The following is a 17569-nucleotide window of genomic DNA, read 5'->3' as shown; positions in this document are numbered from 1 at the left end:
ATGGTTTTACTCATAATTAGATTGATAAATGTTTGTATATCAAAGCATGTAATAATATTATTACATTTGTATGTCTTTATGTGGATGATATGTTAATTATTATTAATGACCTTGGTTAAAGAAACGAAGATGTTTTTATCTTCCATGTTTAAATGAAAGATCTTGGATTAGTAGACACTATCCTTGATATTAAAGTTAAGAAAGATAGTATAGGTTATTCGTTAGACAATCACATTATGTTGAGAATGGAATAAATAAGTTCAAACATCTAAATATTAAAGAGGCAAATACCCCGTTGAATCCAAGTATTGAGTTAGTAAAGAGTAATGGAAGAGCAATAGCTCAAATTGAGTATGCAAGTGCAATTGGAAGTCTTATGCATGCAATACAATATACAAGATTAGATGTTACATTTGTCGTGAGTAAACTAAGTAGGTTTACTAATAACCCAAGTTCGTAACATTGGAAGGCCATAAGGAAGGTCCTTGGTTACTTGAAGGAAACAAAAATTCTTGGACTTCAATATACAAAGTTCCTAACTATTATATTAACACTTGTTGGATATCAAGTGCAGAGAAAACAAGTTGACTTCAGATTGGGTATTTACTATTGGGCGAGGTGCAATTTTTTGGAGGTCTAAGAAACATGCATTACACACTCAAAATGGAGTCTTAGTTTATAGCATTGGCCAAAATAGGGAAAGAGGTGGAATGGCTAAGGGATCTTTTTTTATGAAATACCTTTGAGTGCAAAGGATACTTCTTCGTTACCTATCTTGTGTGATAGTCAAGTTACCTTAGCACGTGCATATAGTGAAGTATATAATGAAAAGTTTAAACATATAAGTCTAAGATATAAGTATGTGAGAAAATTAATCAAGCACGGAGTAATTTCTCTCATATATGTTAAGTCTAGTGGAAACTTAGATAACCCATCGATTAAACCTCTTACAAGAGATTAACTATGATCAACATCGAGAATGATGGGGTTGAAACTTCTTAATTAAAAGTCTATCAATGAACCTAGCTAACTTTACTAAATAAGTATATCTAGATTCAAAATGTAATAACAAGTAATTTGATAAGTGGATAAGTTTCAGTATTATTAACCTATTATAAAATCCTATCCTTGATAAATAGTGTTAATTGTTACGATTAGAGGAATGAGTTTATAAAACTTTTAATGAAGTTTAGTACGAAGTACAATTATCTCTGAAAAAAAAAGATATTAGAAGAATTTCACCTATGTGAATTTCAAGATGTTGTCGCCTCAATAGATAATCATAGTTTCTCTCTTAAAAGTTCAACGAATAGGATAAGTGCAAAGCCTTAATAGCACTAAGCGACTTTGATGAACTTGTAAAACATAACTGGTTCAAAGCAATTATGCTACCTAGAATTTCAATAATACTTTGTGAGATTTACACTTCAATTTGATTTAAATTGAAAGATATCGAATCCTTATGCATTAGTGTTACTTGATATGAATATGTAGAAATTTTGAACAAGTAGGGGATTGTTATGTAAATATTTGTTGTTCGAAATTTAAGCCCTTTTTGGGTTGAAATGTGAATGAATTAATGATGAAAATTGGTGGCAATATTAGGTGATTTCTGCTTAACCATGTGTACGCATAGGCTAAACGGCCATGTGTACGCACAGCCTTATCTACAGAAAATTGAGGCGTTTTTACTTTTACCATGTGTACGCATGGTTCAAAAAATTTAGTTGTTCGGCTGATTTTTCATTGGAATTTTTGCTGTACAAAAAAATTTAGTTGTTCAGCTGATTTTTCATTTGAATTTTTGCTACCTTTTGGTGAAAAGTTACCAATTTTCACAAGTATTTTGAGCATTTTCATGGTATAATGTTAACAATCTACAAATAAGTATAGATTTTCAATTCCAAACATATAAAATAACATTAGAAATCATACTTCATAATGCACTTGAATTTTTCCTATTCTATATACATATTCTAACATTTTTCAAGTTTTCAACATGTTCTACTAGAAAGAATCATTTTGCCTTTGTGTTTCTTTCTTGAAGGTTTGTCAATCCTCTAAACTCTTTGTCAGAAATCCTAATTGCATACTAGAGAAGCTGTTAGGATTTATGCTGAATTTGCAATTCTTTAGACAAAAAGATTAATATGAAAAGATGTAAAAGTCAAGGAGTCAATTAGAATATGATATAGATGAAATAGGAAATTTAGGGTTTGAATTTGGAACAAGAAAGAAAGAGTAGCCAGATTTACGCTAGCCTATTGCCCGCTTGTCGATGAGATATCACTCGAGCTACATACTGATAGCTTACTTGTCGCTAGCCTGGTGCTCGAGCAACGGTGTAATATGCAAAATCCTAATTCTCATTTTTCAAGAGTTTTAACCAGCCGATGCTACCTAATTAATTGCCTTCTACTATAAATGCCCAAGACCTAACACGTTTTTTGTGAGGTTGTTCATTATATTTCTCCTCCATAACATCATTCAAAGATTCAAAAATGCAATCAAACCTTAGATTAATCATTTAATTCTTGAGTTCATACAACAACTTTGGGAAAAACATCAAGTTCACATAATCCATAAGACTCACTTCCTATACACATACAAGAATGTACTTTCTCAATAGCTGTCTGAGGTTGTTAAAAATTGAGAAAGGTTACACCAAAAGCACAGGGAGAGTACAAGAACAAGGTGTTCTTGGTGATCCATAGGATATAGACAATTTCAGAAGATCTGGAACAAGTGTGAGTGAAGCACGTTCCAGCAGGTCTTGGAAATTGCAGGAATTAGATTAGTGAGTCTAGCGATTTTCTAAGCTCGATCATACTGTAAATTCATATTGTCTATAGTGAAGGTTATTGGATTGATCCCAAATTTTTTACCCAGTTGAGTTTCTTCCGTCAATATATTTAGTGTTGTTTATTGCTTTTATATTATTGATTTTGGCATTCAAACCATAGGATAAATTGACTTAATTGACTAAATATCTAGAACAATTAAAAAGCGACTTTTTAATTTTAATTGGTTATTTTAATTTTGCAGTATTCATATATTCACTCCCTCTAAGTGATTTTACGGTCAAACTAGTAAGTTTTAGAGGCAAATATCATTTTTTGGCCAGATACGTGTTCGAGCCTTCATTCTTCATTTAATCTTGTTCAAGTTTCCAATACCTTCTTCCCCTCTTCAATATTTCCAACAAGAGCCAGCCAGATGTGCATGAGATTTGCTCTGGCAGCTGCCGAGCCAGAGATCTGGCGTATGGTTTTGCTTGCGAACCAGACCATGTCTGGCACTGATGAGTGGTTAGAGTGGGAAGATATGTTGGTTGTGTCTCTAGCGCCAGTAGGTTTGCTAGGTGGTGGTTGGAGTGGGACGGAATGATGGCAGTGTCTCTAGTGCCAATGGGGTTTGCTGGGTGAAGATGATAGCCGATGGAGAGGAGAAGATGCAAAACAAAAAATCTCATTTTTAAAAGTTTGATGTTTGTAGGGACATTTGGTACAAAATTATAACAATGGCCATTTTAAAATGTGAAGTGAAATGAAATAGTGGATTCAATTTCCTCTTCAATTTCCTCTGTTGTTCAAATAGAATGGTGCTCTAATTTCTTTTAATCACTGAAACTTGAATAAACTTAAAAAGAATCATCAAAATAACTAAAACTTAATTATGTTTAGCTTTGAATAATAAAAAGCTATTTATTTTAGAACTAACTAACATAATATGGGATCTGTTAAACAAACTTAAAAAAAAAAAAAAAAGATTTAAACATAATACTGTGATTATTTAAACTTACTGAGGATCTAATATACTAAACTAGCATATGAAGCGTGAAGCGTGATTAACCAGTCTTCGTACATTCTGGAGCAGTTTTTGCATTATATCACACCATGAAACCCAGCCAACTCCAGAAGCACTGCTTTTATCTGCTCCGGCAAAATGTCTTGCCCGTTCCTGCATTGCTAATCAACACAAAACACTACTTCAATCTTTATCGAAACTTGTTAATTCTACTACCAACTCGTGTAGTAAATAGCATTTCTACGTGTTGGGGTTCACACCACTTGGTATAAATTTAGTTTTAGGAATACATCTGTCTTCCTCTTTTTAACACCACAGTCGACAGCAGGGATACTAAATTTGCAGCCTTGGATGAAATAAAAAACAGTTGCCTTTGTTCTAAGTTGATCATCTAGCAAGGTTATAATTTTATTGGAAACACATACCTCAGCTCGGAACACATCCAAAGCGAAACCATTGAAACAGCTTATGACGGCTTGCTGAATATCCAGGCCAAGGTCGTCCAAAGTCTTCAAAGTGGATTGCAACAGACCCATTCTACGGGCACAAAACATGTGTATGTTGACACCCCTCCCTTCTCTCAAACTCACCTCAACCTACAAAAAAAAATAATAATAATAATAATAAAAAATGGAAAAAGAAACCTTTTGGGAACTTTTTAAAAAGAAAATTGTGCATGGCAGGGAACGCTAGATAAGCAGACTAAAAAACGCAGAGGCAACTAAAGTATCTACAATACAAGGCAAGCCTTCCTCAGTGTCTATAAATTATACCTCTAGTGGACCTTTTTTGTTGAAAAGCCTAGACTTAATGGGGAATAGTAAATAATTGAAACCTCACTCGGTGAATTGCATCATGGAATTTAAAAGGCTACCAGCATATTTTCAATATACAACTTCAGATGAAAATTAGCACACAAGAAGGTACCAATCCACTGAAACTGGAAGAACACAAAGCTAAAGAAATTAGTTGGTAACATGTTTTCCCTCCTTATGTTCCATACGATGCGACACTCCATCTAGTTTTTAGGGTATAAATAATACTAGAACCAAAATTGTTGCACACAACTAAAAGAAAGAACATTAAATCCACATACATAACTTCAAAGAAAAGCAAAAACTAATTTAATAGGCGAAAGAAGGAACTAAAACTTTCAATTGCAGTAATGAAAAAAGAGAGTAACAACAAGAGTGAAATCTACCTTCACGGGTTGGTTTTTAGGGATTGGCAAAGAACTTGAACAGAGCTCTTCCTTGACACGATAGGGAAGAGTAGCAGGGGTTGGTGATAAAGGATGGAAGTTCGTAGAAGGTGGTATCACAGATCCTGGTACTGTAGCTTCGAGTTCATTGTGGATATCATTTATCCGTTGCAGAAGCTCTTTTAAATAATCAATGGCATCTCCAAGAATAGAAGCTCTGTCCATCTATGAACATAATGATAACAATCAGATTGCATCACCCAAAACTCAATTAACAAACATATAACTGTAATTCAGCAAGAAAGATTCTTGTCTGAAATGATTAGAACTTTTATTTCGATAGAAAACTGGATTTAACAAGAAAAATCAATTTATCAACTATTTTAATGAATAAGCACAAAAGACCATCCAGTACTGAATCCCCCAATTTTCTCAAGCCTGTGTATTTTCCCTTGGGGACGCCATGAACAAGTGTTAGGACTTAGGACTCGGGTTTAGTTTTCTTCATTTGTAAAATCGTGTTTCCTCTTTCGAATTTATGTTTCATTTTCAGCTATTTCTTATAGTATTTTGCTTCAATGGTGTATCAGAACATTCTTTCTTTCTTTATTTCTTTCTTCTGCAGTTTATAATATGAAAGGCTGTTTTCTTTCTCAGTCATAATAACCGTTCGAACAAGATCTTTCTTAAATTGATTCAGCAAAATCCAATTCCCATGACAAAGCATTTAATGGGGAATTACTTCGTCAAACACGATGATACATGCATAGAAATGATTTCACTGAAAATGAGAAAGCCCTTTTCAACTCTGCACAAATCCTTATCCTGAAATTATAGGCTAAAATTTCAACAAACCAAGGCAATCAAGAACTGAGTAAGATAGAAGACGAACTGCAAGCATGAAATGTGTGTATACCTTGCTTATTTTGGGCACAACAGACCTAAGCATATAAAGCCTGTCATTGAGCTTCTTCCTCCGTCGCCTCTCTGCCATTAAATTTTTGGCTGGCAGACCCTTCTTCTTGCCCTTCTGATCCCCAACTGTAGAACTACTATTGGCATTCGAATTATTTTCATTCCCATCCCCAATGTTACAGATATTATCAGTAGGCTCATCCGAATAATAATTTAAAGCACCCACATCATCCTCCTCCATTTCATAGTCAGTGCTCCTTTTCCTCTTCTTCTTCAATTCCAATTCCATTTCCCCAGCATCATCTCCCTTCTCCCAACTCTCCCCCACCCTCATGGAACCCTCTCTGCTTTTGAAGCGGGGAAGCTCCAAATTCGTCAATTCATCCACTCCCTGCCGCAAGGCGGCTCGCTTCTGAAAGAGAGTGGGCTGTACTCCAAGCGGTGGCAACTCTAGAAGTGGTTTCAGTACCTTAGACCTGCTCTCGATACCAAAAGCCTCAGAACGCCCACCAATATCGGTGTTGTAGTCGGAAAACGAATGTAAACGAGCAGTGGTGGGAAACCCAGAGCTTGAATCCAGTATGCCCAACTCAGCTTGCGAGCTAATCCCATTATAACCCATAAAAGCAGAATCAGATGTCGCACTTTGATTAGCTAAGAAATTCGTCTCCCCGGAAAAATCAAAGCCATTGTCAAAAGGATTGTTCCAGACAACGTTAAACAGTGAAGGAAAACAGGATTTTGGCGGAAACAAGGACTGCAAATGTGATTGTGAGGGGTCAAGAGTAAACACCTGTGACGGTGAACATGAAGACTCTTCCTCCAACGGATTGAACAAAAGGCTACTAAATTCTGGTAGTTGGGAAGAAGGATTCATGTGGAGTTCTGGATTTGGTTTGTTCATGGCATTGTTAATGAACCATTCGTTTTCAAGCATGGACTTGAAGCTAGACACAGAAGCATTCTTATCTTCATCTTTACATGTCTCGATTTCACTGTTCCTGGGCCAAGAAATTTCTTCATCTTCTTCTCCTCCCTTCCAAACGATGCCGTTGGACGCCGGTAGCATTGCCTTTTTCTCTACCAGAGGGACGCAGAACAGCAGACAATAAAGGGAAGTAGCTTTTTCTGTTTTATACAGAGTACCACCGATTTTAAGAGAGAGAGATTACAAATTTGAATAAAAAAATAATACTAATAATAAAGCCCTAAATTTATACCGGATAACCCAGAAATAGATATTTTGAATTATTTGAAGTTTGAACATAGATTATTATATTGAAATTAATATTTTTTGAGGGCTTATTGATGAATAGAAAATTTTATATTTTTTTTAAAGCCGCTTATCAACTTGCAGCTATCCTAGTTTCTGATTTATGTAAGTTTATAAATTTAAAGAATAATTAAATTAAATAATAAAGTGCATGTATATACTGATAACGAGTCATTGAGTGCTTGTTTGATAGAAATTTTGATAATTGATGTTTTGACCGTTAAAGATAAAGTGAGTCCTATTTGTGAGAGAAGAGTTCAAAAATGACAGTTGGAATAATGAAATAATTGTCAAAAAATTGATTTTAATTGATTTAAAATCTGTACCAAACAAGCTCTGAAATTGGAAGATAATTGTCTTATTTGTAATAATTTTTCTAAATTTATAAATTGATCAAATATTATTTTTGTCCATATTTTTAGGGAGAATTGCATGTTATATCCATGCTTTTCATTTTTGTAGCATGGGATCCAAACCTTTCCTCTCGAGTGCAGCTATAGGACATCCGGACGAAATCGTTCATTTGACCATTAATTGACCAAAAGTCAATGATCCAACCAAATTATTTAGTATAAAATAATTAAATAAAAATATAAAATAAAATAAATCGTTTAGTCGAACGGTTGACTTTTGGTCAACCGACAATCAAATGGGTGAATTTCATCCAAATGTCCTCCAACTACAATAGAGTTATAGAGATGAAATCTTTGAGTTCCCATCTACATAAAAAAATAATAAAAAAAGATTTGGATATAATCTGCAATAATTTGAAAGGTTTGAACCCCACATTTTTATAAGATTCATACTTTTTATTTATACTTTTCATACTATTAATTTATAATCTACAAAAAAAACTTCACCAAACATTAATTGTGTGGAAAAAAAGGCGCAACTCATTATAGATGTATTGCTTTGTCAAAGACACAAAAGTTAGAAAAATAAAAATAAAAAACCACACAAATTTTCATCTCATGTCCCCGCTTAAAATTCATTTTTTCTCCAACTTATTTTTATTTATACATTATTCCATTAAAAAAAATTTACACGTAAATTCAAAGTATTTCTTTACTTTTAACCATATATTCTGTAAAAAATTATTCTAAATAATCAATTTAAGTAATGATTAAGCAATTTTTTTATTAATTTAAAATATTAACCTATTTAAGTATCCTGCACATTCAAACTATGTAAAGAGCTCGATCGATAAAATTAGATAATTTTATTAATTAAAAGTTGAATAAAAAAGAATTGTGATGTTTAATTTGGAATAAATTCATTAGATAGGATCCCAAGTTCCCCGTGACTATCAATCTATTCACCGCACCTGACTTCCAATCAAACTGTTACCCACTTTCTAGTTTAGAACCTTTGCCACATATTGTTCTACACAATCTGAGCACATTTTACCTCCCACCTAAGATTAATCAATATTGACACAATAATGGAATACACTCAATTAGATATCGTGTGAAATTATTTTTATATAAATTATACTAAAGGCCCGTTCGGTAGTAATTATGAGAATTGATTTTTTGATCGTTAGAAATAAAAGTGAGAGCCACCTGTGAGTGAATAAGTCAAAAATAATCATTGGAATAATGAAATAACGATCAAAAAATTAATTTTTTGATATGCAAAAGCACTACCATACGGGGGCTAAATGTTGAAACATTTAGGTCAAATGTTAAGCCGATCTAAGGAGGTGTACTTAACCGATCTCAATTGAGATTTTAACAAATTATAATTAAATCCTTTAGAATTCATGTATCCTCGATAACTTGTGGATTTAAAAGGATTCTTTAATAAAGGAATTTCAAAGGATTTAGATGAATTTAAAGTTTAAAAATACACATAACATACTCTTTTGAAATTTCACAATTTTTAATGCGATTCTATGGGTTATGTTGAAATTGATTTAAATTCATTATAATTTATAATCTTTTAAAATCTATCAAAATTTCATTTGAGGACACTTCGGTGAATCACAATGGGACCAAGTCAATCGTCGTTCGTCAATCCACAAATGTAGTAAATTGTTACAAGCATAATATAAACTGTTAAGTAGAATATCATGACGATATCTACATTTGATGTTGTCAGTGGTACACAAAATCGACGGAGAGGGTAACACATAATTTGTGACAATCCTACCAAACCACTTCAACTGAGTTAAAATGTGAGTATGTGATATTATGCATGTTAAAAGTAAGTTCCTTATTAATTTGTTTTTATTTTGAGGGATCGAGTAATTTGCATCTCTATTTAAAGAATACAAGATAAATGAATTATTGATAAGCATTACATGCATTTGGATGATGGGTTCCTCAAAAATTAACTTTAGAGGTTAAGGCTCCCATGTAGGAGCCTATCAATCATAATTGCTTATTTCATTGTTTGAGAAAGAGTTCTTAGAAAATGTTATATATTATGTTTGTATAGTTATAGTAATCTATATCCTCTTCAATTATACTCTCTAAAGATATAATTTGTGAACTCAGTAATAATTTTGTCGATATTATAAATTCTCAATGCATTCCCCACTCCAAAAAGAATAAACCCACCATTGGGAATTCTAGATTTATTTTTTTATTTTCAGCAATGGGCATAAATTCTATTCATAATTGTAAAAAAAAAATTTATCCCTTTAATTGATAATTTTCATGGAAAATAAAGCCAAACAAACACAAAAAATCCAAAATTTCAACATTTTTCAGGTGAAAAATTATACAAATCAAACACATTAATTAACAATTCCCAATAAAATAAATTCTAAGTAATTCAATTTCCTGAAATTCGTTTTCTTTCCATCAAAATTTCATTATTGCAAACGGACCCTTAGTGGACAATAAGTCAATGGAATTTTCACATAATAAGGTTATTGGCATGTACCGATACACCATGTTATTTATTTATTTATTTTTTAAAGAAAGAGAACATCTTTGAACATTTTAATATAAAGATAGCGCAATAGATATGTTTTACAATTCACTTATATGCAAGATTATTTAGTTCTCTTTTGGTCCCCATTTTTTTTTGCCTCTTATTTTTAACCACATAATTTTTTATAAAATAATATTACACATAAATCGAAATTTTTTTATTTTTTTTCAACCAAATTATTCCAAATATTAAAATTTGAAAAAATAAAATAAAATAAAATAAAATTGGCACCAAACGGGGGGCAAATTATAACAATTTCTGGCTAATTAGAAAATTCAACGGTGGCTCAGTGGCTGCTTCATGTTTACGTGGTAGACCATAACTTTGAGGTTCAAACTTCAATCTCATTTTGTATATCTCTTTAATCCTTATAGGAGGATGGTGTGGCTGTGGAAGACCGTCCCATTTGCACGTGAATTGACAAAAATGAGGATAATTTAGATAACACGTGTCACCCATGCAACTTATTCTCCATAAAATGCCAAAATTTCCATAGTTGTCCCCCGTCTTCTGTCCGACTCCCATTCCGACATGCCAATTGGATGCCCATGTGGCCATGTCATCGTATTCATACACACATCCAACTTCTCACTCATAAAATTTTAACAATGGATAAAAGCATCTATCATTCAACGATGTGAATCGTTCTACTCACTCGCGGAATTACGGGGACCAGCCCAATCCCCACCCAATTCCATTTTTTGTGTAAATTTTATTATAAGTTACATATTAATCCGACTTAAAATAAATAAAAAAAAAAATTAGTCAACACCTGGATCCACTCCTGGTTGAACTTGTAAACGTAATAGAAAAAGCAAAAATGGAGAGAAAACATTTCTAATGGTACAATCTTACTATATGTACATTCTGATTTACACTTTCACTTATAAAATTTACACTTGGCATGATCTCACAACATCTTTCATATCCCATACAATTTAACCACCTCTAAAAAACCTCCACATATCCGCTTGCCATGTTATTTTCCCTACTTATCCAGCTAATATGAAAGATTCCCCCAACTCCTTTATCTCACATCACTTTTTGGTTTCTTCATTTCAATATTTCATAACTTGTTCTCCTATATTTTTATTACTTATTTTCCTTCCATATTTGGTATATCGAAACAAGGACTCTGCAGAAGCATTTATAGTACTTTTTTTTTTCAGCATTCTTCAATTGGTTGAAACATATTTGAAAGTTAAAGGTCGGATACAACATACAAGTGATTTGTCCCGTTTAATTTTTGTTATTTCATATTGATAAATATTTTGTTAATAATATGATATGATAATATGGTCATCCGGTACAAATGTTATGACATGATATGAGCTCTTACAGATTATAAAGATATGATATGACGGTACAATTTTATTTTGATATATGAATGATAAATATTATTCAGGATGATACTAATATTTGTATCCTACTAAGTATTCCCCCTACTCATCCATTTTCCCCTACCTTACAGATTAGTACAGGTCTTGTTGGAACGTAATGGTTTAATGGTGTGGCTGTGCCTCGTTTCATGGGACAAAAACCTAAAATTTAGCACGTAACTTGTTTCTTTATTTTAGTTGCAATATATATGTACGTTTTATTAAATTATCAAACATGTTCTGTAAACCGTAGTTGTCTACTTTCTAGTAATTTAATTATTTTTCATGTTCCTTTAAATTTTAAGTTGTGCTTTTGAATTTTCGTTGGAAATAATATATGGTAGGATATGAATTATTAAAAGACCATGTATGTATGTTTAACATTTGTAGAATCTATTGTTGTTCCATCAATTATATAAAAAGGATAAATGACCATATATTAAACAATGTATAAATGAATTTAGTGGCGACTTCAATTTTATTAAAAATTTGGTTAGTTACAAAATTAGTAAACCTATCATATGATTTATGAAATGAGATCTTTAAAAGTAGGCTTCTATGACTAACATAGAGAGTTTTGGCCATTTGTAAAGAGAGGAGGTAGGAAGCTTCTCTCGAGAAACATGGCCAATGAACGTGTAGAGTTGGTGCTCTATTCAGCAATACAAGATGCCCCTGCGAACTTGAAATCCATACATAGGAGTGTGTGAGTGCTTCCCACTCAACCCAGTAAGCAAAAGGCAAAGGCATTGATTTATTCGGATCGACATGAGAGTCCAACTACATTCTTATATAATAGATTATATTCATTCTATAATCTATAATATAAGGTCAACTTGGGCATTTCCTCTCATTATATCGCCCGATAAGGCAATGCCCATGAACTATTTCGAAGTAGCGCTAAAAATCTGAGCTCTAACTGATTCATTTTTTTATTCAAAAGATAGGACTTTGGGGTTCTTATAGAATAAGTAGTGAAATACCAAAAAAATTGCACAAAATTTTAGTGAACTATTGAAGCTATCAATGTGATTGATCAGACAAGTACCAAGGGCTTTCGGTAGACTTCTTTCATTTATGAATTTGCTTGCAATTCGATCAGGCACTCACCATCTATTTTCATTGTTGCAAGTCTTCATAAGGCAATTGTCACTGCTTATGGACCCTAACCCGAGTGATCTATTCATGGCAAGAATTCAACAATCCCTTAACTAAAATCAAGGAACTATTCATACATTGGTAATTTCCTTACTGATAACTTTAATCTTAGGATTTGTAAACCCTACTCTACTAGGCCCAAAGTCAAATTAGTCCAATAGTTAAACCCGCCCAAAAATTAGGCTTAACGTATTAATCCAACAATCTTCAACTTGTATTCGACCCAATGCCAATTTCAGATTTTTAATTCTCACCTTTTGTGTATGACTCATTATGTTCACATTCACTATGGAAAACATCACAATATTAGTATCATGATCTAATCAAATTAAGATATATAAAAATCACATTTTAATTTATCATTATTTCACCTAAATTAATTAATTCACACCGTCTTCACAATTGACTTTTAGTAATACATCAAGGCAATTCATGTGACAAAAAAATCATGTGGTGTGACAAAATCATTATGCTATTTTACCGTGGAAGTATAATTCATTACTCATTATAACCTAATTAATTACGATAAATGGATATGACTCAATCAGTTTAATCGATCACATTATTTGTCATGACCTTTTGTTGATCCAATGAGATATCTTGAAACCTTTTCACTTTATAAATTCACGTTTGTCAATGAATTTCTCTATCTACTTAGGCAGACGGAAAGTAGGCCATGATAGTGATGAACCCTGTATTGGACTTTCACAAATCTTCATATGATTCTTGACGCACTTTTATGATGTCATTTTAGTTAATCTAGATTAGAGATCTCTGATTTAAGACTATTTCAATAGACAAGATCATATCATAGAATATAGACACAAAAATCGAATGGCTCTTCGACTCGGCTCTACTCATCAGGGCTCGGCCCATGGGCGACTGAGCTCGCCTTGAGACGAGCTTGAGAAAGAGTTGAGCTAGGGGCTTGAATAACGAGCAGCTTGTGAATGAGCCTACGAGTTAGGCTCAATGAGTCCATGAGCTCGTGGGCTTACGAGTCCACAGTGACCGTTTGGTCGTTTTATAAGAATTTTGTGACCTTCACAAAATTTTCAATGTGATTGTTTCACTGAAATTTATTTCTTACTATAAATACTTCATTATTCAATCTATTTTTCACACAAATTATCTACAAATCTCTTCTACATTCTCTCTACAATGAAATTACTCTTAATCAATTCAAATCTAAAATATATTAATAAATTCTACATCGTTATACATTTCATATTTATATAATTCAAATCTCAATTCAATTCTCTACATTCTACATTATTCAATTTATACATTTCATTTTTATTCAACTTACATTCTTTATACATTTCAATTTATTACACACAAATGGATCTCATTTTTTTTTTGTTGAGAACTTGTTCGGTGACCACTCACTTAGGATGCCACAACATTAATTTTACAAAGAATTTTTGGGTCTCAACGACATTCCCATTCTCAATGGTTTACTGAATTTCGTATTACGATGCTCACGCAAGTAGTAATCAAATTGATATAGATGACATTGACAAAAAAGCTACGAAACCAGAACTAGAAATTTCTAGTTTTGGAAACACTTTAAATTGATTTCTATGGTCGTACAGTTGATGGATTTTAAGAGTGTAAAGTTGGTTAATTATTGCCAAACATGATTGGCATATCAAAACAGTATCGAAACTACCTCCTTCAACCATCACTACCTCAGATATACGGCTGAAAATGCACTTGCTAGTGGAACATGAATACAATTGCAATTTGGTAATCCCTCTTTCGGTACCAATTCTATAATACTGAGCACATAGATGTATTTGGATAAAAATTCTTTGAAGAAATGATGAAGTTCGCTGTCGGTGTTGAGTAACCATTAGGCATAGTAAATAACAAACATTCCACACAGAAAAAATATCTTCAACTAATGTACGTTGAGGTAAGTAGAAACACTCCACGTTCCAATTCCAGGTAGTTAAACACAATAAACAAATAATTCATGATTTACATAAATATGATGGTGTTATATCATTTACTTCGAATTTATGGAAATGTATTAAGAAAAAAAGGTTATATATCTGTAATTGCACACTGCATAGACCCATTTTGGATTATGTATAAAAGAATAATTACTTTTAAGATAATTGAGTATCCTTATAATGTTAACAGCACATTTAAAGCTCTTTTGCAAATTATTAAATAATATCATTGTGAAAATAAGATTTACGTTTTTACATTTGATAATGCTAGTGTTAATAAGCATATTACAGATAAACTATGTAGGGTTTTTTATCTTGATTTTGATGGTTTTATATTTCATGTTCGTTGTGCGTGTCACTTTTTAATTTAATTGTACAAGACAGTATAAAACACATTAAAAATCAAATGGATAGAATTAGGGATGCATTACAATATATCACGACGTCATCAAGTAGAAAACAAGCACTCGAGAAATATAGTGCTTAATTTGGTGTGATTTCAAAAAATTTGTAACTAAAGTAAGCAATGTTTTGAAAATCGACCTGGACATCGATTCGAAAAAGGTGAAGTGTCAATGGTCAAAAGGTTTAATCGGGATCGAACCTAGATCTAACCAGAAGCAATAATAAATAAATTTACGAACAATAAAATACTATGAAAATAATAATTTTTTAAGTTTTCATATTAATAATTCAAACTAAAGTTATCTTTATTAATTAGATCCATTATCCTACTATTAGTCTCGATACTTCAAAAATTTAAAATCAATATGTTAAAACAGTTTGCTTTGTTAAACTGAAATAGTTTAAACTATAGAAAATGATATCTAACATTGTTATTTTAATAATTAAGTGCAATTTAAGTTAAATTTGAAAATTAAATAAATGAAAAGATAGAGATGGATATTACAATTTGGTTAATTAGGATTCAAAATCAAATTAATCAATTTAGACATACATTTGGAAAATGGGTTTGATGGACATTTTAACATTTTTTTGCTATACCACTATCCCACGTTGAAAGTACATGAAACTATTTGAGAGAACTGCATCTATAAAAGTAACTATCCCTCATTGGAAGTTTATGAAACCATTTGAGAAAAGTATATCTATAAAAAGAGTATGTCATCCAACATTCCTTTATGGGCTTTTGATTGTAGTGCATAGGCTTATTAATGAAGTTAAAATGTTTTAAAAAAATTGTCGCGAATTTATCAATGTATGGTTGAATCGGCCAATTTAGTAGGTTTTGAACAGTTTTAATTATAAACGGTTAACTGGATATGATTGGCTCGATTTTGGGTCCGGTCCTTGGTTCTATCGGTTGAACCTGCCAGGTCAGACCGAGTTTTTCAACATTTGAGGTAAGGCATTGATTTCTCTCAACTTACTTAATACTAAAATCATGTGAAGGAGATAAATCACTAATCACAAAATTATATAATTCTAGTCATACAAGAGATGATGATGAGTTTGTTTTGACTAATATCGATTTGGAATTAGCTTTTAAAGATAAAAGATTTTTGACAAGTTTTTATGATTCTACAAATATCTTATCTGGGGTATACTGCCACACTAGCTTTAGAGTTCTTAAACGTTTTTTTGTTATTGCAAGAACTTTTAATAAATACAGAAATGATCTCGATTTTATTGGAATATTGTTTTCTATGGAACTAAAGTTTAGAAAATACTAGGAAGACTTTCCAATATCATTTCCTAGGCATACGTAATGGACTCTAGTTACAATTTGAAATGCACTAAACATGTTATTAGACAAATTACAAGTGCTTTAAATTTTGATGCTCATATTAATTATTCTAATTTAGAAAACACGTTAACTTTCATGTATGAATTGTATAAACAGTAATTGGTGCAAATATTAGTCGGACACCCTCCGTACCTCCCTAACGCTAATCTTCAAGAAGATGATAATGAGATTTTTATTTACAGATATTGTGGATGAAAGATTTGATGTAGGTTCTTCTAGTATGTCTACTGCATATAATCAGACATCGGACACATGTTCAATTTTAGCTAGAATGCCTGCTGAATTACATAGGTATTCCAATCATTAAATGCTTAGGAATGTAGATCTTAATGAAATTAAATTTGATTTACTTGATTTTTGGTGACATCACAAACATAGATATCTCATTGTTTCAGTAATTGCAAAAGATCTTACTAACACTTTTGATTAGCACTATAGCTTGAAGTTTGCTTTAAGTGCATGTAAGAGAACTTTGTACGAGTTCAGGAGTCAACTGAAACAAGACATTTTAGAAAGCTTAATGTGCGTAAAGGATTGACAAATGCTCATTTTCAAATACAAAATAGGTTTGTTGAAATTGCATGTAGTCAGATAAATGATATTTAATTTTGTCTTATAATCAAACTTTGTTATTTTTTAATAATATTTTTAAAAAAAAATTATACAGTTAACAAGTTATTCGTGTAAAATTTTAACCTAGTATACTCGAGAATTATGTAACCGACCCAAAGGAGGAGGATTTTTATATAAAAAATGGTGAGCTCCAGGTTCAAACCATCACTATCTCTTCTTTAGATAAAGCAATGTCCAAGACCACAAGAGTGTGTCGATCTTCATATAAGATTTTATGAGAACATCAAGTGAATGGACTAAATCCGTTGCCTAAAACATAGAGATTTTATTGACACTAAGATAGTTATTGAAGTAAAGCTTTAGTTGCAATGATTTATCTTTTAACAATTCATCCGTGTATCTATTTAAATGTCTTCGAATTTTAACTTGTGAGAATGACTACTGTTTCCATAAAGAAAATTGTGATATATGCTAGTCTATTTGTAATAATGATAATAGCATCTTGTAATTACTAACTGTTGAACTCAAAAACTTGAATTATTTTTAAAGTCAACGGTAGTTTTTTTGTTAAAATTCGACATGGTTTTCCCTCTTCTA

General features: G+C 32.0%; 1 protein-coding gene across 2 annotated transcripts; it reads right to left on the bottom strand.

Annotated features, from left to right (window-relative positions):
• Positions 1-3690: 3690 nt before the first annotated feature.
• Positions 3691-7102, bottom strand: LOC111396884 (transcription factor ICE1). Of its 2 annotated transcripts, none has more exons than XM_023023480.1 (4): positions 5925-7102; positions 5009-5233; positions 4233-4403; positions 3691-3960 (listed from the first exon to the last, which is right to left on the bottom strand). In XM_023023480.1, the coding sequence occupies exons 1-4, from the start codon at positions 6990-6992 to the stop codon at positions 3823-3825; spliced, it is 1602 nt and encodes a 533-aa protein (XP_022879248.1). In that variant the 5' UTR covers positions 6993-7102; the 3' UTR covers positions 3691-3822. The 2 variants fall into 2 exon arrangements, with proteins under 2 accessions (XP_022879248.1, XP_022879249.1); XM_023023481.1 differs by having other exon boundaries at positions 3721-3968; positions 5925-7100.
• Positions 7103-17569: the final 10467 nt, after the last annotated feature.

The sequence above is a fragment of the Olea europaea genome, chromosome 7, assembly GCF_002742605.1.
Source record: "Olea europaea var. sylvestris chromosome 7, O_europaea_v1, whole genome shotgun sequence".
Taxonomy (NCBI): domain Eukaryota; kingdom Viridiplantae; phylum Streptophyta; class Magnoliopsida; order Lamiales; family Oleaceae; genus Olea; species Olea europaea.
This window is presented reverse-complemented; position numbering and strand designations above follow the sequence as displayed.

Excerpts from the sequence above, each read along its gene's own strand:
- LOC111396884 (XM_023023480.1), bottom strand. The coding sequence starts at position 6,992 with ATGCTACCGGCGTCCAACGGCATCGTTTGGAAGGGAGGAGAAGAAGAT. Across the intron at positions 4,404-5,008 it reads CTAAAAACCAACCCGTGAAG|GTTGAGGTGAGTTTGAGAGA; the intron begins GTAGATTTCACT and ends TTTTTTTTGTAG. Across the intron at positions 3,961-4,232 it reads TGGATGTGTTCCGAGCTGAG|GAACGGGCAAGACATTTTGC; the intron begins GTATGTGTTTCC and ends TTAGCAATGCAG.